Raw genomic sequence first — 22,879 nt, forward strand, 5'->3', positions numbered from 1 at the left:
AAAAAAAAAAATTTGACCTCTGGACTTGTCTTCATGGTGAAAACGGCTACCGAATGCTATTTTTGTGTGAAAATTTTGGATTTTATTATTTATATTATATTTAACTTTATAATGCTATAACTTATTGAAAAGTTTATGGATCCACACAATTTTTTTATGAGAATCTGTCAAAAAGTTTGCTAATTATGGAGTGATTAGCTTTTTCTAGTTCATCCGAATTTAGTAAAAAAATTTTGCTGTGCAACTTTCATCAAGAATACCAACTATTACATTCGCAATGTAACGACCCTCTACATCAGTCGTCTCATCTATACTGACCAAAATTTTATTGTCTGAAATAGTTTTTTTATATCGTTAATAGAATTATTATAAATTTCATCTTCGTATTATTTTCGCAACGTAGAATTGCTAGGAATTTCATTTTTTGTATACATTTTCAAAAATGTTTTTAATTTTCGATTTACTATTTCATATAAAGGAATGTTAGCAGAAATAAGAGCCTTGCACAAATTTTTGTTGAATGATGATTTTCTATTACTTATTTTTGTCAATAACTATTGCTGTATTCGATTAATTTGATTTTCATATCGAACAAAGCCTTTTTTTATATGTTTGACACTTTTTAAATATTGTGATACATTGAACTATTTGTCGGAATTAACTTTAATTTTACAAATGTTACAAAACAATACACTTGCATCGATTGAAAATATATTAGAACTAAATTCATTAATATAAGATTGTAGCCGACTCGATAAACTTTGTTTTACTTTTGGCAATTATAAAACAATTAACACACCATTTTTTAAATAACGCAAATACCACACATAGAAATGATGATGGGACACTAAAAATTTTAGTCTAAAATAAAAACATCGTATATGTAGGTAATATGAAGATAATGTAAATACGGTGATGATGATAATAGTAGTACGTTTGGCAGGAAATTACCAAATTATTGTAAATGGTATGAATTGTATTATCGACAACAATCGAATATATCACATTTGATAAACAAAATACTTGTTATTTTTTGTTTTCATATTCATTTTTATGTGTTAGTATAGTTTTTTTTTCTCTACAATTTTGGTTATTTCAGATTTATATATAAAATCTAGTCCAAAATAGCACTTAAACCTAAAAATGAGCAAAATAGCAATAAAAACTGTAAACATACATAAATTAGCAAATTATGCACTTGCTAAAACTTCCGGGCTCTGGACATAAGCCATAATTAAATTAATATTGTTAATTAAGATAATCATTATAAGTGATCTTTAAAATAAATATATATTTTTTTAAATATTCAACCAACGTAGGCACACTCATCCAAAAGTTCAAAAAAATTTTTTGTGAAATTTTGTTTGGTATAATTCAGCACTTCATAATTATTTTTCTGTATCGTATTGTCTGCTACGATACCTATAGCGGTTAATACTGATTATGAAACCGGTGATAAAAAATTTTGGCGTTATCAACAATTTTTAAATATGGAATAAATAATATCAATTTTATTTTATTATTAAAATATGCAATTATAAGAACAATAATTTAACAATGAATATAATTATTACTATACCAAATTAAAAAATTATATTTTCAAGTTGAAAAATACTATTTTGTTGTCCTTTTAAACTGTTAAAGGTAATTATTGAAGTTTGTATCAATAAGTGGATTTGAATATGTTAAAGACTTAATTGCATGGATTCAAGAATTGATAAAACTCTTTATTTATTATACTTTAGTTTTTCAACAAGAATTTTTTTCTGGGTAGTGTATTTTTGAATTACTAAAATGGTTATTATACCCATATTATTCTATATCCAATGTACACAACAGTTAATTCAAATTATTTAGTAATAAAACCAATAAAAAATTGATCTAATTACTTAATTTTTATAAACCTTGAAATGTACATTATTGATAAACATGTTATTAATATTTAAAAAATAGTTGTGTTGTTTTTTGTTCTAGTATTTTTATTGAAATACCTAGACGTAGTAGGATAGTCAACCTTCAAATTGTGTTAAAATAGTTAATTTTCTATATTTTATCTTATTTGATTATAAATCCAACTAATTAAAATTTTGGTAATCTTTTCTATTTTTACATATAACATAGTTGTCAGGTATCTTCATGGGCGCCTGAACAATGGGGGCAGTTGCCCCCACGGGAAAAATTCTGTGAGGGCATAGCCTTCACGGACAGTTTCCTTCCTCTGTATTTGTAGCTGTGCTCAGCCTCCACGGTTCAAAAATTGTTCCGGCGCCACTGGGTATCTTTCCAAATATTTAATGAGAACAGAAGGTTATTATCTCTCAATAATACATTAGAGGTCATAGGATGATTCTTTGACAAGTTCCCATAGTAAAATAATCAGTCTGAATGGGTAACATTTTCTTATTTTTTCAGAAAATAAAATTTTTTACTTATTTTAAATAACCAATTTACAAATTAATTCAGCAATTATGTATATAACAATTTCTCACAAAAATCATATAACCACTCTACATGACATAACCAAAAAAATTTTTTTTTTACTGAGGTATTATATATAAGATGTGTATATTGAAATTTAGAATATATTCTATAATGAGTTAATACCTTGTTTTATATAAACAATTTAACTATTGTAGGACTATCCTCTCCAATTTAGGATGGTTGGCAACTCTTTACACATAAATAATTATTTTTCATTCAATATACATTTTTTTTTAGGAAAATGGAACCAGTTTGTAAAGTAACTAGTCCTAAATCAAATAATCTTATTGATTTACAACAGTTATTAAACCCTACAACTACAGTAAAAATAAAACTCCAATGTGTACAGAAGATTTCTGATTGTCTTGAAGTAAATAAAAATTATTTATTATTATATAAATTTTTGTATTATGTAACTATGATTGATTATAGAATTTTTGGGTAAATATTTTAAAATTAAAAAATGTAAAATTATTCTAAACCAGATATTGCAGACACCAGGATAAATTGAAGTCTGATAGTGATTAACATCTATAGATCTTCTAATGTTTTGATACAATTTTTGAAAATTTGACAAGTGGTTATTACAAATAATTATTTGATATAGAGGCTATAATAGCTTTCTTGAGCTATCAGAAGTTTGTAACATTTTAAAATATAAACTGAAGTTATTGGACTATTTTTAGTTATTTTTATTAATAGGCATTCCTCAGTCTAATTTGTCCTCTCGCTTAGTTATAATAATTTTCTGAAATAATGATTCAAAAGTTTTTGTCAAATAGTTATTTTTTTAATTAGATAATTTTCTAAAATTTAGACTAGCTATGTAATATATATTATGTTTATTAAACAAAATAATAAAATTAATTATTTTATAAAGGATTTAACAAATATTTTATAACTTAATTTGAAAATTATATTTAGTTATATTCGTTTTTTTTTTTGATAAAATTTCTTTTGTTGCAGGAATGTTGTCGAAACCAAGTATATTTTGAAAGTATGATAACTGTATTTCTTAAAGTATTATCTGCTACTGAACCAGTATTCACTCCAGATCACGATGTTTTTGTATGTTTTCCTGCAATTTATATAGATAAATTATTTTATTGTTTGAGAGTAAAATAATATAGATTTGTAATGTTTAACAGAAAATAAGAAAACTGATTCTTCAAATAATTCACAAGATTTGTAGCAGCACTGAAAAAATTAAAAATCATGTTCATACAACAATGGTGGCATGCTTAAAAGTAATTGAAACAGACAATGAGCAATGTGTTATTTATTGTTTGTGGATTTTTAAAGAGTTGTTGAATTCTTTTAAGCCAAAATTTGAGGGTTGTCTAAAAACTGAAGTATGTTATTCTTCTATCAAATCAATTATTATGTTAACATAATAATTAAAATATATTGTTTCAGATTGTGAAATGTTTACAACTTATTATAAACATATATAACAATTCTAGTCATAGTGAAAAAATTCTAAGTTTTCAAAAAACTTCTGATATCAAAACCTTAATGAACACTGTAAGATCATCGACAACTGTTACTAAAAATGCTATTAGTGTAAGCAATTATATTATTATTTTTTATTAGGTATAGAGATGCATTATATATTTGTACTTGTTTTTTAGTATGTAATTATTCCAATGGGAAAAATATCAGTTAAGGTATTGAAAGAATTACCACAAATATTAAAAATATTCTACATGATGTATTATGGTATTCAATCTTTTAAAAGTGAAATGATAGAATTTTTTCCAACTCTTATTTCTTTTTTTAATTTGGAAATACCATACAAGTAAAAATATATTTTAAATTGTTTTAAATTAACATTATATTTTTCATTGTATTTTTAAAACATTTCAGAGCTGAATATAGGGATTTAGTATTAGATTTAAAATATGCACAAGTGAGATTGTTACCTTTTTTTTCTCTATTTTTGAAAGAAAATAGAGATGCTATAAGTGTGCATTGTACAACTTTAGCTGGAAGAATAATACATTTAATGGGTTCAAACATATTTTCAGATGTTAGTAATTTACGTACTGAACTTCTTACAGGATTTGAATCTATTATTTTGGCTGACCATAAATCTGGTAAGATTTAGTAAATTAGAATTAATTTACCACTAAATAAAAATAATTTTAAATAATTACAACTCTTTATAATCAGTAAATTCTAAATTTAGTTCTATAAAGTTATAGACATAAAATTTATAATTTTATTTTTATACGTTAATAATTTAAAATTGATGTTAAATATAGTATAATCAAAATAAATAAAAATATATAGTAAATCAATATATGGGAATAACTATTATTTAGAGTTTTTTTTAACTTTAAAAATTTTAAAAATTACTTATAAAATATAAATTATAAGAATTTAAAATAAACTAAAAATATTAAATATAAAAAATAATGGCCTAAAATATTTTGATTCTTTTTAAGAATAACTAAAAATTATTTTCAAGTTTATATTGAATACAAAATTAATAAAATGAATAAAAAGAGCATAATCTCATATAAAAAAAACAGCATTAAAGGAATTTATAAAAATTAGAGGTAAAATTCACTAGCACAAACAAAATTTGTGAAAAGTTAAATAAAAAGAGTTATGAAAGTTTTAACTAAAAAAGGGTAGCACAGTGAGATTGCGGCATAGTATGGATGTGATAAGTAGAAGATATCAAAATGATTAAAATCACTATCAAAAGAAATGATTTGATGCATATCAATAAATAATGTTTAATTTAAGAAATTGGTGGATTATATCAAAATCAAAATGAACTCTTATTTCCTTATTTATATCTTGATTACAAGTTTTTTGATATACAAGTCTAATATATGAATAAATACTTGATTACAAAAGTTCTGCTTTTTATATGGATGTTTCAAGATTTGAACGCCCCCTGTGTAAGGGGAAATTGTCTGATTTAAAAAAAAATGTATGTCGGAAAAAAGGAGTATATATAATGTATTTGGAAACAAAAATATCTGTTGATCCATACATTTTTCAATTTATAACAATTTAAAGTTGAAAATTTAAAAACAAAAATAGCATTTTTTAACTACAGTAGTCATTTGTACAAAGAAGATAAGTCGTCTGGACAATCTTTTTAAATTTTATTTATAGCACATAATTTAAGCTTTAATTTTACATATGTTTAAAGAACCCAGTATTTCCGGAACATTTTCAAAATTTAAGTTGACTTTTATGAATAAGTTGCTATTTTGATTAAATCCCTGTGAGCAGGTAAATAGTCAGGTTTTCAAAAAAATTTTATCAAATGAACTATTAAAGGTGATATATATAAAAAAAAATTATTTTGTCTGTTCATTTTTGAAAAAGTTATGGCAGTTTTAAGAAAAACATTGTCAAAGTTTACGAATTTTAAAAATTGTATTTTTTTTTGGAGATTTCCCTCATTTACAAGGAATGAGTGAATATATTTCAATTTTTTCAATAGTCTTAATCTAGATGCAATTTATTATCTTTTGATGTATCGTTAAAAGAAACATTTTGTGTGAGGTAAAAAAAGTAGCGACAGACATAAAAAAAAAAGCTCTTAATAATAAAATTAAAACCTTATTAGCTTCGAATTGAAGCTAATAAATATAGAATCTGAATATTTATGAAAATACAAGTAAATGAGTACTAATCAAATTTATTATAAAAATGACATAATAACACATTGAAAACATCAATCAGAATTTAAAAATATAAACAACACCATATAATATGATTTTTATTCATTTTGTTCATATTTGATACTCAAATTCTTAAGTAAATTTAATAAGTCTGAAATATTAAAATACCAACAAAGTGACCCTCATGATGTTCAAACACAGGTGTAATAAAAAAAAATTGTTTTTATATTTTTAAACTTTTACAAAATTTTAGCAATAATATGATTTGAAAATTAAAATTGATTATGATTTATAATTTTTTGTAAAAAAATGATGAAATAATGAGATAAATTTCAGAAAATGACTTTAAAGTGAAGTATTGTAAAACTCTGTATGCTATTAATTTTTTTATTATATTACAGAATTTTTACCTCATATGGATAAATTTTTAGATGAAAGTCTAATAACAGGAAAAGGTTGGTCTTTAAAAAGTATTCTAAGACCTAAAGCATATATTTATATTGATCATCTTATAACTCATTTGCATAATCAATTATCTTTAAACTATTTAGTTAGAGTAGTACATTTACATTTTACAAATATATTGGATCCTACACTTCAACCAGAGTGAGTTTTCAGTTTATTCTTTATGAAAAAATAACTTTTAAATTATTTATTAATTAAATTAAAAATATATATTTTTAAATAATATTAGTTACAGTTTATTATTAATTTTTGTTAATTATTGATTTTTGTTTTACATTTTATTACATTTTTTATATGGATTTAAAATATTATTTTTAATATTTTTCCGTTTAGAGTTCAAATCAACTTATGTAATATGGTGATGAATATGTTAAATTATATTATTCAACGACAAAATCAAATTATTACCAATATCAACACTGTTGAGAGTAATATGAATCCTATTATTGATGTATTTTATCGAGCATTAAAAATATTTGTTTTAAAACTTAAACAATTTCACAAGCTTTATCTACCACAGATAAAAATGTATATAAACTATTTGTAAATTTATATGTATATATTTACATTTTCATATATATTTTGAAATTTATAGGAATTATACACCTTCAGAAAATAATAATGAATCTATTTCTAAAATATTAGCAGGTACTTAAATTTTTATCTTTTTAATAGACACTCTAAAATAAAATACTTTTTACTAAAAGACTAATCAAAATTTTGTAAAATGTTTTTGTGCAATATTTTTTTAGAATGTCAATTGAGAGAAAAAGAGAGAAAGTTTTCTTTTGGCTATCATTCATCACAAATAATACCATATACATCTGCAGATTGCAACCGATTCATTAAAACCATTATTCCAGCTATTAAGACAATTTTGCAATTCATTGTAAAAGATTTTTAACTGAATTTAGTTATATGAAGTATATTGTTAAATTTATATTTTTAGGTGAAAACAGAAGGAGTAAAGATTTCTGTAAAACATTACAATAAAGACATTTTGAAACATTTTATAGAATTATCTTTTTTATCATTAAAAGTCTATAATTTTTGTGATATTAAAAAAAAGGAAATGTCTAAAGAAGTATTGGATGCTGTAAGTTTTATTTATTTATTTTTTAAATCTTTAATATAATATTAAAATAGTTTAATAAGATGATATTTAGTCTACTCGAGAAAAGATATTTTAGATGTTTTTCTAAATTTCTAAAATTAAGGGGGTTTTTACAATTTTTGAAGGTGATTTATTTAATTAAGTAAAATTCGGGTTATTTTGACATACAGATCATGAGTGTTGAAAATTTGTATGGATAGACACTAAAAAAACTAACATCATGGAAAAACCAATATCTTTACAGCTTCGCATCAAAGCTAAAATACTAGAATTTTCAAAATAGTTTTTTTAAATTTTTAAATTTTAATTTACAAAATAATTTTTCAGTACAATTGAAAAAAAATCTTAACAAAAAAGTTATGATGAGTAGTGATGGGAAATATCTAATAGTAACTATCGAACTATTCGATAGTCATTCAAAAAGTTTTTGAATAGTAAAAATATTCGATAGTTTCACAATATATTCGAATAGATTAAAAACTATTCGAATAGTCTAAGCTAAAAATAAACTATTCGGTTGTATAAATACAATTTGAATAGTTAATCGATAGTTTAAAATATTTGAAAATGTCCATTACTAATTTTTACTATTATTAATTGTATAATCATTTATTTTAAGTATTCGTTAATTATCTTCTTATTATAATTAAGTGTATTGAATAAAAATTTTATGTAAAACTAATAGAATATTTTTTGAAATCATTCAGTTTTCAAGCCCATTCGAATAGTTTTTAAAACTATTTTTTTATCATTAAAAATGTCAATAATTTTTCCATAATACAAGTGGTATGATTTTTACTCAAAATATTTGAATCTTTATATTTGTACTCGCAGGAATTTATTTGAAGGATTCATTTTAACCCCCATTAATTTTTATTTGACTAAATTATTGATAGCTATAATTGATATCACTTCTACTTATTATGTATTTATTATATTATTATAACATCCTAATGTTTTAATTTTGATTACTACGTTTTCTATTCTATATTTTAAAATATTAACAACTTTCAAAAAAATGGGTTTAAAGTTGTCATCTTCAATAATTTCCTGAACTAGATCTTTCTTTACATTATTAGGTAGTTAAATATGTATAATGCCATAAAAAAATTAATGTTGATACCTCTTTAAGGTATAAAGGATGTATTAAAAAAACATATAATTAATGAATCAAAATATATGTAGGGATTAACAAAGATGTTAAATAACATGTCACAATGAATGCGTTTATATATGTTTATATGTTTTATCTTAGATGTACTGCAGTACGATAACACTCCGTGTATTTTCTTTAGTCTCGCGCTGTTCGTCAATCCAGTGACACTTTTTATTTTTACTCTTTTTTTTATGTTGTATAAAATCATTTTTCATTATTAAAAATTATTAATTATTATAAATTTTAATTGTAGTATTTTGTAATAAATATAAACACCAAAACACTACATATATATAAAACTAAAAACACCAAAAATGATTTTCTTAACATAATTATTATTTTAAGAGAAATTGAGTGAATAAGAGTGGCTATTAAAAGAATAACCCTATATTTTGTTACCTTAATTTATCATAAGCTATTGATAGCTAATACATTTTTTTGGAAAGAGACGTTCTTTCTATTTAATATATTGAATTAATATTAAAAATTGCAAAAATTCTCTTTAAAAATATTTTTAACTAACACTTAAATCATTTTTGTAGTTTTTTTTTTTTGTAATACAGGATTAAATGAAGTAAAATTACCCTTTTCCTTCCTATAGAATTATACTGTTTGATCCAAAATATAGATAAATTAATTGATAAAAAAAATAGTAAAAAAAGTAGAAAATTATAATAACATGAAAAATATAAATATAAATATAAAAGATAAGGTGTTGGGACAAATTTATTTTTAACTTATAGTAAAAAATCATAAGGTTTAATTTAAAACATGATAAATATTCTGAGTACTTTTGGAACATTTTCATAAGTTTAGTTGAACAAGTTCTATTTTTTATACATATGTTTCAATTTTTGAACCCTCTCTGTATAAGAGGAAATGGTTTATATTTTAAATTTATTTATTGGATGAAAAAAAAGTGTATAGAGTACTTATAAAAATTTGTATTAATCCATATATTTTTCAAAAAGTTATAGCAATTTAAAATTGGAAATATAAAATTTGACTACAAAAATAGCTCATTTTTTAACTTATATTATATGATATACACTTTAATTAATCATATGTTTTTAAGCTCTGAGTATTTTTAAAAATTTTTTTAAAGTTAAATTGAAAAAAAAGTGCAAAAAATTAAATATACCCGATAGGAATTGATCTTTAGCGGTTATAAGCAATCATTCCCAATCCGATAATTATACAATGCATTTGTTAAATGATAATATAAGCATTTTTTAAGTTTAAAAATTAAGCAAAAGTTAGTTTAAATTTTCAAAGTCCTTTGTTCTTGACATGAGAAGGTGGTATTGCCAAGAAATAACTACGGTAGCCATTTTCTTAAAGAAGATAGGTAGTCGGAACAATTTTTATTTTTTTTTTAGTATATAACATAAGCTTTAATTTGACATATGTTTTAAGGACGTAGTATTTTCAGAACATTTTTATAAGTTAAGTTGAAAAAGTTGAGTTTTTATGCAAAAGTTGCTATTTTGAATCCCTACCTAAATAAAAAATCATATTTCAAAAAAATTTATAATAAATAAAAAAAAATTTTTGATTCGTTCATTTTTCTAAAAGTTATGACAGTATTAAAAAAAGAGTATTAAATGTCAAAATTTACTGATTTTAAAAATCATCATTTTTTTGGGGATTTTCCAAATTTATGGGAATAAGGAAAAATTTTTATGAGCAATGTCGTCTTCAACTAGATAAAATATATGATTTTTTGATGTATTGTTGAAAGAAATCAGTCCAGTAAAACCTGAGAAAAAGTGGCAATAGACACACAAAAAAAAAAAAAACATAGTAAAATTAATACCTTTTCTACTTTACATTGAAGCAAAAAGAAAATTACAATTTTATATTAAAACAATATTGTTAAACATTTTTTTTGTAACATAATTTTTTTTACATATTATTATTTTGGTCTTTATTTTACAGATAGTGTGTATAAATCCAACTCAATTAAATTGTTTTGTTTCTGATGATTATATTATACAACAAATTTATAGTGAACAATTAGAAGATTTGATATTTAGTATAGCTCTTGCAGATGAATTATTGACATCAACATTTAGTCCCTTAATATTTGATTATATACTAAATAATATGGAAAATAAAAAAAAATTCAATCATGTAACTGATTTAGTGAATAGACTTCAACTAAGTCTTAAAATTAATAATAATGAAGAATTGACAACAAAGTTTATATCTCAAATAATTCAAAAGTAACTAATGAACTACAATATAATTATGAATTCTGATATAATTGATTCACTTATTAGAATAGAAAAAGGCTTAATTTGTTTTTTTTTGCATAATGTGTCTTTTTTATATAATTATTATTTTTTATTTAAAATTGTTTTTAAAATGTTGGCCTTGATATAGTACAAGAATTTACTTTGGTCATCTAAGATAATTTATTTAATTATATAATGGCTTTGATTAATGTAGTTGACACTTTTTATAGTAATAAGGCTTTACTTACAATAATTATTTACAACATATTAAAAATATTGATTTTATTTAAAAATAAATGTTCATAAACTGTCCTCATTCAGTGCTATTTCAAATATTGGTACAATTTGAATAATAATATTTTGAGTAGTAGATTATGATGTATTTTATTGATATATTAGTATGACACATTTTGTATATTGGTATGGAATCCTTACTAAATTTGTAGTTGGTCCCTTATCCCAATTAATGATTTAATTATAACAAAAATCTTATTGTATCACAAAATATTAAGACTTATAATTTTAATTTTTTTTTAAGTGTCTTGATAGCTATTGCTTGCTGTAGGCGGCTTTCATAATTCAGTCGGTAATGTGTTGTGTCTTGGTGCGTAGGTACTAGTGTTTGATTCTATTACTCTGGGCTATGTAGGTTTTCCTATCCTCTCTGGTACAAGCAATCTTATATCTATTCATTAATGTGCAACATGTTATTAACGAGTTATTTAAGCTCTATAATATTAGATTTTTTTTCCATTACTTAAATTACTTAAATTGTGAAAGATAATTTTATTTTATTATATAACAGTTTGATAGTTATTTTAAAGAAATCTTATTGTCCATTTATATATTTACAAATGCTGAAAAAATGTTTAATTATTGTTGAATCAGCTGAGGATATTTTCAGAGAAAACATAATTAGTGTACTTCAAGAATTGTTTCTTAGTAAGTTTTTTAGCTAAAAAAATTATAAATAATTAAATATTTATCAAATATTGACTTTAATTTTTTTTTCTAGATTTAGTATCTTATCAAAAAAGTATAGCTGATGGGCCAATTAAAATTTTAATTACTGAATTGTGTATTGCTGAATGTTTATATAAGGAAGTAATACACACTCATACAATTCAACTTTTAAATATTGTTGTATATTCTTTAGAAGTACCGCAATTAGCAGTTCAGGTAAAATAAAAAAGTAACTTTTTCCATGTACTATAATATCTATTTCAAATAAGTCTTATTGGGATAAATAAATAGTATCATTATCAATCATAGATAGACTTCTGTGGGAGAATTTCTGGTCTTTAAAAAATTGTCTTTGTTACTATTTTAGGGAATTGGTGTGTTAGAATGTTGTATAAATATACTACCTAACAATGTATTAGATGAATCAACACTTCATATTCGTAGTAAAATTGTCCAAGTTTTATGTAAATGTTTAAGTAGTCCATATGATTCTATTTCTCATCCTGCTGTGAGGTATTTATGTGAAACAATTACAGTTGGTATTTAAATGAAATACTAAAGTAATTAAAATTTTTCTTTCAAATATTTTAGCTTACTTGGTAAATTTGGTGGTCTAAATCGAAATGCGATTATAAAACCATACCAATTTTCAAACAAACATAAAAAAGATAATCCATCTATTCCAAAAATTACTGTTTCATTTCAAGGATATTTAAGTACCTCATTGGATTTGGATATAAGTAATGTATGTTAAAATTGTAATGTCTATACCCACATAAAAATTTATAGAAACCAGTCTTAACATTATTGTTGTTGAAGAAAAATTTATTTTTTAGTTAAAAGACCTACATAAGATATGATTAAAATATGTGATGAAAATCATATAAATTATGCATAAATTTATATGATACTGTAGAAATGCCTTTATTGCATATAACAAATATTTTGTTCAATAATATGATTATTTTATTTTAACAAAGAAAGTGACTGAGATTTAAATCTTTCAACTCATTTAAATTAAAATATGTTTTTTTAGGAAATTCTATTCTTGCACCCAGCTCATTAATTATTCTTTCTTTCTTCTTTTTCCGCGCTTTAATCTCAACTACTTGGGGTCAACCATTTAGTTATTCTATTATTAAAACTTTATAAAAATTAATCATATAAACTTGCTATTTTGTTAAAATATTGTGTGGGAAAAAATTACCTTATTTTTAAACAAAAAGCAATATAAATCTTATTAGAAAGAAAATAAAATTGTTATTAAAAGATTTCAAGTGAAACAAATTGTTCTTTTAGATTTATTAATAACTAATATTGATGATATTCTATCCTATAAAAATGGTGTTATATTTTATTATAAACACTATGTCACATAAAATAAACTGTAATTAAATTCTTATTTAATCTATTAAGAAGAATATTAAACTGAGTACATTTTTATTAATTATTGAAAAAAAAATATTTGTGCAACTTGTAATGTTTTATATAATAAGATAAATTATAATGATTAATTTCAAAATTGTTATATTTCAATCTCAATAATTTAATTTCAAAAATTAACAAAAAAGAAGAAGCTAACATGAAATTTTTTAATGTTTTGTAAAAATATGTACTAATTAATCTCTAGTACTTGATACTGAATTTGTTGATTAGTGGGATTTTTTCTATTTTAGGCTGTTAATACTGCTGTAGAAATATTAAAGACAAAAAGTAATCAGTATTATAGAAAAGAAAGTTGGAATATTATTAAAGGATTTTTTAATGTTTCATTACAGTGTGATGCTAAAGGAATCTTGAATGTCCTAACTAATATTAAGTAAGATTTGAGAATAAAGTAATCTTTATTTTAATTATTCTTCATTTTTTATGGTTTGTATACAGGTGGAATAAGAAACCAAATGCATTTGTGAAAACAGAATTAAACTATCTAATGACAGAATTAGAGGAAACTTATATCACAGCATTAACTGGTGCTCTTTTTAATTAAATATTTATTATCTATAAATTACAAGATATATATTTTTATTGTATTTTACATAGGACTAATGATATGTTTTGGTGATGATTGTTTTAAGTCAGAAAGTTGTACCTTATTTTCTGAAACTTTTAAACGAATGATTCTTCTTGCTATTTGTTATCATAGTAATATTCATTCTAAAGAAGATATTGGAGTACATCCATTTGTTTTAATTGATGCTATTACTAATATTTTATCTTTTGAAGATGTAACAGTTTTAAATGTTGGTATCCTAGCTACAGAAATGATTCTTAGAGCTTCACATAGCATTTTAGGGGACACGGTATGTAATTTAGAAATATTAATACTTTTATCATACAACAAAAAAAATTGGATAAAAATATTTTAAGAATTATTATTTTCTATTGTTATTATTATTAGTTCATTTTTTTTTTAATTAAATGCAATTGCGTTTAATATACATGAGAAATTTTTTAGTACCCACTCCAAAATCTTTATTATATATTTATTTTCATCATCTTAAGGTCATTAAACTTCGGGCTAATAAATTCAGAAATGAATTTAATCAAAGGTTGAGTAATATATTAAAAGGCAGATATATTAACTAAAATTATTCTACTAGGTATTGTTTAGTTTAGATCCATGTTAATCTTATGATATGTAAATATACATACAGAGAAATTCTGGAACATTTTAAAATATATATAAATATATTAATAATAAGTATATTTAAATATTCTTTTAAAAAAAATACATGTCTATGATATTCTTAAAAATTTCAGTTTGTACATTTATTTATAGACATGGAAAATTTTTGTCGAAAGAGTAAAAAAAAAATCAATTTGCCTAATTTCAACAATTGAAATTTTTGAAGAATTTTCCCCATTTATAGGGAAAAAGGGAATTTTTTTCAAAATTTAAAATTATCTTTTTCAACTAAAAATAAGAATAAATAGAATAAGTGATATCTTGATGTATTGTTTGTTAAATTAATTCAGTAGAAGTTGAGAATTTGTAGTGATAGACACACACAATTAATGTCTTCTCAGCTTAGCATATCAAAGCAAAAAATGTTTTATATTTTTTTATATAAAATTTTTTTTGTCATGTTTTCAAATAAATTGGTGACATTTAGAATGTGTATTGTGAGTTAAAAAATTATTATTTTCATTATTATTATCTTAACAATGTAAAGATATATTTACGAATGATGTCTTATTAAATATTAAGTACAACTATACTAAAAAAGTTCAAATATTTTCACAGATAATTTCCAAATTTATCTTGAAAGCAATAGTTAACTAGAGATCATAAAATTGGATAACTGAATAATTTTTATTCAAATATTTCCAATTTTTTTAATTTATTATATTAGCTAAATCTAAAAGATAGAAAAGAATGATAAAAAACTTGCACGTGATGACTAATTTAATATAATATACATGTAATATTTTTGTTTATATGTTATAGATTGTGCAGTTTCCTTTAATATCATATTTATTAAAATGTTTTTGTGAACTTTGTTATGATATTGATTGGCTTCATAAGCGTGGAGGCTGCATGGGGCTTAAAGTTTTGTATTCACATTTATTAAAAAAGAAGAGTGAAGAGAATATTTTGCCTTTACCTATTATTAATTGGTTTTACAAAAATTTGTCTAATACGTTCAAAGCAATGATGTTCATTTTTGCCGACTATAATAATCAAGTAATTTTTTCCTTTCATAATTTAAACGAATTAAATTAATTATATGGTATTTTAGCTTACATTTGGTGTTATTGAACAAGCACAATGCAATTTGATTGATCTAATGAAGTGGGTATTTTCTATAAATCATGACACAACAGATCAGTTGAAAAAACTTGAAATTGAAAAAATTATGAGATTATTAATTGATTACATTGTTGGACCTAATGAACTATTAAGAGAACAAGTAAGACTCTGGGTAACTTAATTCCTAGCAGTTCTAGATATTAATAAGTTTATATTTCAGGCAAATATTTTAGTCGATCTTCTATCAGAGCTAAGAAATTTAACAGTTTTTAACATGTTTGAAGCTTACAATGAAATGTTTAAATTAGCTATTCCAGGAAAACAACCATATAATACTTATAATTACAATAATCAATTAGGAGTTATGAAAGGGCATATATTTTGCATGAAAAACAAAATTCCTGCTGGTAATTTGGGTAAGATATTAATTTTTCTAACCTAATAAATAGTATTAATTCAATTAAAAAAATTAGACTAAAATTATAGTTTATATTAGTTATCCAGTTACAAAAGAACAACTTTGAAAAAATAATTTTTTTTTTCTTAGTTGTGTTATTTAATTGGCTACAATAAGCAAAATTAAAACATTAATGATATGAGCTCTTTTGTTGGTGGATGACTTAAATAATCTTATTAATATGAAAGGAATTTTTGTATTTTATAATACATATAATTTTAGATTTTTCAAATCAAAGACATAAAGAATATTTTTATGTCCTATGTAATATTTGTGAATGTAGTAATAAAGATATTCCAATAATGTCATTTTTAAAATCATTATCTGCTTCTCAAGTACAAGTACTTCGGAAAACTGCTTTACAAGTGTTGGTAAATTGTAGACAATTTGTTAAGCCCTTAGAATGCAGATTTATTTATAAATTACTTTACAATGCTTTGAAAGGATTCAATCTTGAGCTACAAGAAACTGCTTATGAATGTTTAAAATTATGTGTCAGTGATTCAAATATTGATCTAACAATTGTAAGAAATTAAACTATAATTTAAATGTTTTAAAAGTCTAAATTATTTTTTATACATTGTATTAAGGTGGACGAACTGTTATTATATCATACTAATTTATTTCAAGATTACTCAATGATAACTATGTCTAAAGTTAAATGTGTTTACTATTTGTCAAAATTGTTTCCTAATAGACCAAACACTATATTTTGCACAACATTATTGGATATATTTAAATATATATGGACAGACTTGCACTATAATAAAATAAGTATGTAAAATTGTTATTTTAATTATAAATTAATTACTCCCATTCAATAGTAGTAGAATTTGATTACTTCCATTGTAAAATGAGAAATTTTGTTATTGTAATTTTATTTTAAAACTAATGTCTATTTTAAATACTATGCTTAATCAAATTGATATCCCAGATATATTTTTAGTAACTCAAAAATCAAAATTTTTAGTATAATGATTTAAAAAATAATTTTTTATGTTACCTTTATTGTATAACTCAATTTTAAAAATGTCTATTTTACTGAACAATAACTTTGCAATATTGAATTAAATTTATAAACTTTTAATGTTGAATAATGAACTACAACTTAGAGATTAAAACTCAAAATCTTATTGTTTTGAGTTGTTGAAGTTTTAAACAAGGTGTCAAATTGTCTGTATCTAATGTTTTCTATATATATTCATTTGTGAATTAATTATTTTAAAAAAAATAACATAATATGAAATCTTAATTTTTTATTTTATTTTTAAACAAATCAATAGGAATAAAATAGTCATACAGTAACAAAAAGTAGGCAACTTTTAAATAAATAATAATTAAATCATTGCAGTATTTAATTATAGTTAAAAAAATTTTTTTTTATAAAGCAACATTATTTAAATAATACTTAGAACGATTATTTAAACAGTAATTTAACACTATTCAAAGATGATCAACTACTTAAACCATTGCCAGATACTATTCTGCGCCTCACCTTTTCTAAATCTTCAATTATAACATATTTAACAACATAGATATTTAAAAGAAGTAGTATTTCCTGAACATTATCAAAAGTTAAGTTGTTAGTTGAAAAAGTTCTACTTTTTATACAAATATTCAAGTTTTCCAAAATTCAAATTAGCTTTTCTTAACATTGAACAGACAAAATAATCAAAATAAGTATAAATTTATATTTAATGTAAGTTAGACTCATGTGAATCTTATATTTATTAATGGACTCAATACTATGGCAAACCCTTATAAGGTATTTTAAAATAAACCAAAAAAAAAAATAAATTTTGAACACGAAAATAGCATGTTTATAACCTTGGCAGGGTTATAATGGCACCTTGGCCATTTTCTTAAAGAAGATAGGTAGTCAGGACAATTTTTTTTAGTACGTAACATAAGCTTTAATTTGACATATGTTTTAAGGACGCAGTATTTTCAGAACATTTTTAAAAGTTAAGTTGAAAAAGTTGAGTTTTGCTATTTTGAATCCCCTTATGAGCGTAGGTAAAAGGTCAGATTTTCAAAAATACTATATAAAATAAAAGGGATTTATATAAAAAATGTATTTTAATTTGTTAATTTTTCAATAAGTTATGGCAATTTAAAAAAAAAGAAAGAAAAAATTTCGTAATTTTCTAATTATAAAAATCGTAATTTTTTTGGGGGATATCCACATTTATGGTGAACGAGGGAAAAATGATCAATTTTTGAGGTAATATTGTTGTATTGTTGAGGAAAATCGGTCCTGAGAAAAAGTAGTGACAGACACAAAAATATAATAAACACATCATGATAAAATTAATACTTTCTCAGTTTTGCATCGAAGCTGAGAAATGATCTATGAAAATGAAAAAAACAATAATTTGAATTCAAAAAAATTATTGAATTAATTGTTAAAACAAATAGTCATTTTCAGGAAAATATAATTTATGTTGAATCATTTACATAACCCAACCATACATTTAGCATAAATAGTATACAATATTATTTTTTTTTAGAAACAGTGAAGTATGATCATGAAACACTATTAGTAAACATAATAGAGGTTATTAGTATAATAATACCTACTGAATTTTGTCATATAGAAGAAATCTGTGAGATAATTTTAAATAGGGACATTGTTAAAAATGAATTAAGAATTAAATTGTATCCTTTATTACTTGAATGTTTGTTAAAATTTCCTTCTAATAGTGTCCTTATGTTTTTTCGAGAGAAAAATATAAAGGTAACATTTTTATTTATTTATTCTTTTTAGTTATTTTATGTATTGATATTTTTATTTTCCACCTATAGAAACCATGTTGGTCATCTTTTTTACATGAAATGATCAATAATTCAAAATGCCAAGAAATTAGGAATGTGTTGACATCTAATTCTAATTACATTGAATCATTATTAGCATCTGCTAGAATTGGTTAGTATTAAAGTGATTGAAAAAATTTCAAATGTAGAATATTGTTTATTTGAATTCATTGATTGATTTTTAATATTTAAATTTTCATTTGTAGATCCATCAAAAATTATACAATATGAATGTATTAAAACAATTTATAATCTTACAAAAATGGAAAAAGATTGGATTTCTCCTTCTAAAAGTATTGTTAGTATGCTTCAAAATATGTGGATTAATCCACAATACAAAGTAATTATAGTTATTTACTATTACCCATATCTAAAAAATATTTGTTGTAAAAATTATTTGTATAATAAATAGAAAGCTGTGATAAAAATTTATTAGTTTAATTTTTTAAATATTTTAGATTTAAGTGGAAAATTGTTTTTTGTTTCATTTTAGCTTATAGTTGTTGTATTTAAGATTTTATGATTATTTCTCAACTATTTTAGGATCGTTATAAAAATTTATCATTAATTAAATCAACAGAATGGGATGAGCCAAAAATGATGTTGAAAATTTTATTAGAATATTTTCGAAACAACCGAGAAGAAATTCAATTACTTTTTCAATTACTAACAGTGTTTAATTGTCAATATCCAACAGATATTCATGTGAGTTTTGTTAGAAAATAATTCTATGTATCTTATTTTAATTTCATCTATAATTTATTCATTTTTATTTAAATAGTTTTTTCGGGTCATGTTAGAAAATGAAATAGCATCATCATTTCCAATATTTTGGAAACGAAAAGTTTTTTTTGAATTCATTGAACTATATCAAAATAAGAATTCTAATAATGATATTTTGTCAAGCATTCTTCAATATATTATATTACCTTGTTTTTCAAATTGTTATAAAAAAGGTGAGAAAGAAGAATTATTATGTCTGAATAAGAGCTCAGAAGAAAATATTATTGATGTTTTTTTAAACAAAGTAAGATAATATTTCAATTTTATTAATATGTTTCAATATTTACTTATCTTAGTCACATAAGAAAATTGTATGAAAAGTTATTATTTTAAAATTTTTATTTTTCAACTATGTCATAGTGTCACAGTGTTAAAATATTAGAAATGAAAAAAGAAGTATCACTTCTTATGAACAATTAACATACATAACTAAAAAAAATACATTGCTTTAATATATCTTATTTTTACATTGATGCAATATTGTTTCCATATTCTTTTATTAGAAATAAATTTAATAAAGTAAAATTTCACCTACTAGTATTTAATACATATACTGTATAATTATAATACTTTTATGTGTTGATATATAGGTTGTGAGGTTCAGTAAATATATTTTGTGCAGATAAGCTCTAGTATTAAGTCTATCACTTTTTGTTTACCCTAACAATACTCAATTAATTATACTTAAAAATCAAAACTAACTTCTCACTATGGAGCCTTTTTTAAATAGTATTTTATTAAACCACACTCATCTCAAAATAGGTCTTTTACATAAAATAACTTCAGTTTAAACCCAAGATAGTCCTTGTATTACTAAAGGTTATAGCTATTAACACCAGTAAGAACAGAGAACTAGTACAAAATTTGATTAGACGATTAAAAAATATTTATGGCAAGTTGGTTAGCTTTTACTAGAAAATACAAATGAGAATTTAAAGTTTGATTTATCATTTTCTTTACCTCTGGCTGTTACAAATACAACAAAATATTATATTTTAAAGATATCTAAGAGCTACTTTTCAAAAACACAATGAATAATTAATATCATAAATAAAATTTCTAATACAGTTTGGACACTTGAAAATATTTATAAATCAACATTTATATTTAAGTCAATTATTATTTTTCAAGCCATATTAGATGTTGTTGGCTTTTGAATATATGACCAATTAAGAGTTTGATAGGTGGCAAAATAAACACAATATTCCAAGTAAATAGGGAAACAAAAAACCAGTGTCTTAAAATTTTTCATTATGTCTAACAAATTAAATAAATTTAGTTGATATCAAACAACCTTGTGGTTAATAAAAGAAATTTGTATAGTATGCATTCAATATCTTAATATTTTGCATTTTAATTTTTAGATATTCATTAATATACGAACTGCACTACTTGGATATGATTTTGATGGTATAAAAATATATGTTTGTCAACTTATTTGTTTGTTAATAGAAGATTTATTAAAATTTGATGAAAAAATATGTGATTCCATGTACAACGCTGTAATACCATGTACATGGGTTCGGTGTTCTATGGATATAAATGTTAAATTTCATTGTTACTTAATTTTAACTTGTATAATGTTATCTGAAAATACTTCAAAAAGAGAAAAACTAAATCAAGGTAATTTTTGTATTCATATAATTCATTAGAGCACTTTGTATTATTTATTATTTTAGGTATTTATTATGAACTCTTGAAAGCAAGTTTTGCTGAAGCTCAGCCTGTTATCAATCACGCATTAAATTTAATTGTTTCTGCGGTCTGGGAAAAGAATAATGAAGTTAATACTTTAGTGGTTTGTGTGAAAAAAATTATGATGACTGAATCACAAAATGTTCCCACTCTTCATCATATTTGTTCATTTTTAATCAAATATAACTCTGTATGTGTTGTTTTAAATTTATGACACTAGTTATTTTTGTTTTATACATTACTAATTATTATTTTTTACTTCTATATAGTTGTTTTATCCTTACAAGCAGTTTTTAATACGTAATATTTTAGGAGCATTATTTCCTATTGCAAAAAATAATAATGTACCCGAGTACAAAAAAACCGCTATTGAATTGGCTTGTATGGTAATCAAATGGGAACTAACTAATAGTGATGAAAATATAGTAAGGTTATTATTCAAAACTTTTTTTTTAATTTAATCAAGTAATCTTAATTTTAGAAATTAAAATTTCCTTTAAAACGAAAAATTGAAGATACAGAAACAAATGTAAATAATAAGGAAGAAAAATCTGCAAATGACACTTTACAACCACGTCAAAAAGGTTCATCAGAAACAATTGATAATTGTTTAAATTTTTTAGCTATGGTTGGATGTCAAGTATGTTATATTCATATATTTATATGTAAATACAAGTGAATTTTATTAATATAGTATTGCATGGAACCATAATATAGAACTATACAAAATGCTGTATTATTAGAGTTTTTATATGCCTTTATATCCTTTAAGTTAGTCAAAAACAAATTTACTTTATCATTTTACATAGTCAAATTTAATCTTGAAATAACCTGCCCTTAAAGTTATTCAAGTTCATTAAAAATATAAAATTTGTTTACTCCTAAATTATATTTGAAAAAATAAATGATATTTGTATGGTATTCACTAAATATGAAAATGAGCTCATGAATGTGCAGTCTTGGAAGACATTCTTTCTAAACAAAGATATTATTATTATATAGAGGTGGGCAAGAACTACCTATACACTCAGACCTATAGGTATATTGTGTACATCTTCTACCAAATTATATTAATTAGATTTCTTCACATAAGTGTTTTCACCAAAGTATTGATGTCATTATTTATATACCTAACACTGTAAATATACAGAGTGTTTCTTATATCATAATCCACTTAATTACTCGGAGAATAAAAATAATTAAAAAAAAAAAATTTTGATACTCTTAGTTACATATTGTTTTCCAATTATTAGCTATATAATACTTTTTAAGTTCATCCTTTATACTTTATTAAGATGTCAACTTTGTAGGGG

The 22,879-nt window shown here is 22.6% G+C and overlaps 1 protein-coding gene across 5 annotated transcripts in view; it reads left to right on the forward strand.

The window, feature by feature from the left end:
- LOC126899791 (transcription-associated protein 1-like) overlaps window positions 1–22,879 on the forward strand; it is a 37,311-nt gene that overhangs the window by 1,718 nt on the left and 12,714 nt on the right. Inside the window, exons 2-35 of one of the 5 annotated variants that reach the window (XM_050674989.1) lie at window positions 2,719–2,851; window positions 3,448–3,549; window positions 3,630–3,833; window positions 3,898–4,044; window positions 4,113–4,279; window positions 4,348–4,577; window positions 6,530–6,583; window positions 6,680–6,734; window positions 6,927–7,121; window positions 7,189–7,241; window positions 7,346–7,482; window positions 7,543–7,689; window positions 10,802–11,088; window positions 11,906–12,042; window positions 12,116–12,279; window positions 12,431–12,576; window positions 12,655–12,808; window positions 13,740–13,882; window positions 13,948–14,036; window positions 14,107–14,366; window positions 15,515–15,751; window positions 15,807–15,977; window positions 16,038–16,233; window positions 16,497–16,798; window positions 16,865–17,048; window positions 18,785–19,011; window positions 19,080–19,200; window positions 19,295–19,428; window positions 19,632–19,793; window positions 19,870–20,115; window positions 21,236–21,494; window positions 21,551–21,756; window positions 21,836–21,991; window positions 22,048–22,206. In XM_050674989.1, coding sequence (XP_050530946.1) covers window positions 2,719–2,851; window positions 3,448–3,549; window positions 3,630–3,833; window positions 3,898–4,044; window positions 4,113–4,279; window positions 4,348–4,577; window positions 6,530–6,583; window positions 6,680–6,734; window positions 6,927–7,121; window positions 7,189–7,241; window positions 7,346–7,482; window positions 7,543–7,689; window positions 10,802–11,088; window positions 11,906–12,042; window positions 12,116–12,279; window positions 12,431–12,576; window positions 12,655–12,808; window positions 13,740–13,882; window positions 13,948–14,036; window positions 14,107–14,366; window positions 15,515–15,751; window positions 15,807–15,977; window positions 16,038–16,233; window positions 16,497–16,798; window positions 16,865–17,048; window positions 18,785–19,011; window positions 19,080–19,200; window positions 19,295–19,428; window positions 19,632–19,793; window positions 19,870–20,115; window positions 21,236–21,494; window positions 21,551–21,756; window positions 21,836–21,991; window positions 22,048–22,206 — 5,764 coding nt within the window. Of the gene's footprint in view, window positions 1–1,516; window positions 1,771–2,718; window positions 2,852–3,447; window positions 3,550–3,629; window positions 3,834–3,897; window positions 4,045–4,112; window positions 4,280–4,347; window positions 4,578–6,529; window positions 6,735–6,926; window positions 7,122–7,188; window positions 7,242–7,345; window positions 7,483–7,542; window positions 7,690–10,801; window positions 11,089–11,905; window positions 12,043–12,115; window positions 12,280–12,430; window positions 12,577–12,654; window positions 12,809–13,739; window positions 13,883–13,947; window positions 14,037–14,106; window positions 14,367–15,514; window positions 15,752–15,806; window positions 15,978–16,037; window positions 16,234–16,496; window positions 16,799–16,864; window positions 17,049–18,784; window positions 19,012–19,079; window positions 19,201–19,294; window positions 19,429–19,631; window positions 19,794–19,869; window positions 20,116–21,235; window positions 21,495–21,550; window positions 21,757–21,835; window positions 21,992–22,047; window positions 22,207–22,879 lie in introns of those variants that run through there. The other 4 variants (XM_050674985.1, XM_050674987.1, XM_050674988.1 and 1 more) reach the window with 4 other exon arrangements.

The sequence above is a fragment of the Daktulosphaira vitifoliae genome, unplaced genomic scaffold, assembly GCF_025091365.1.
Source record: "Daktulosphaira vitifoliae isolate Bord-2020 unplaced genomic scaffold, ASM2509136v1 Scaffold_2, whole genome shotgun sequence".
NCBI lineage: Eukaryota > Metazoa > Arthropoda > Insecta > Hemiptera > Phylloxeridae > Daktulosphaira > Daktulosphaira vitifoliae.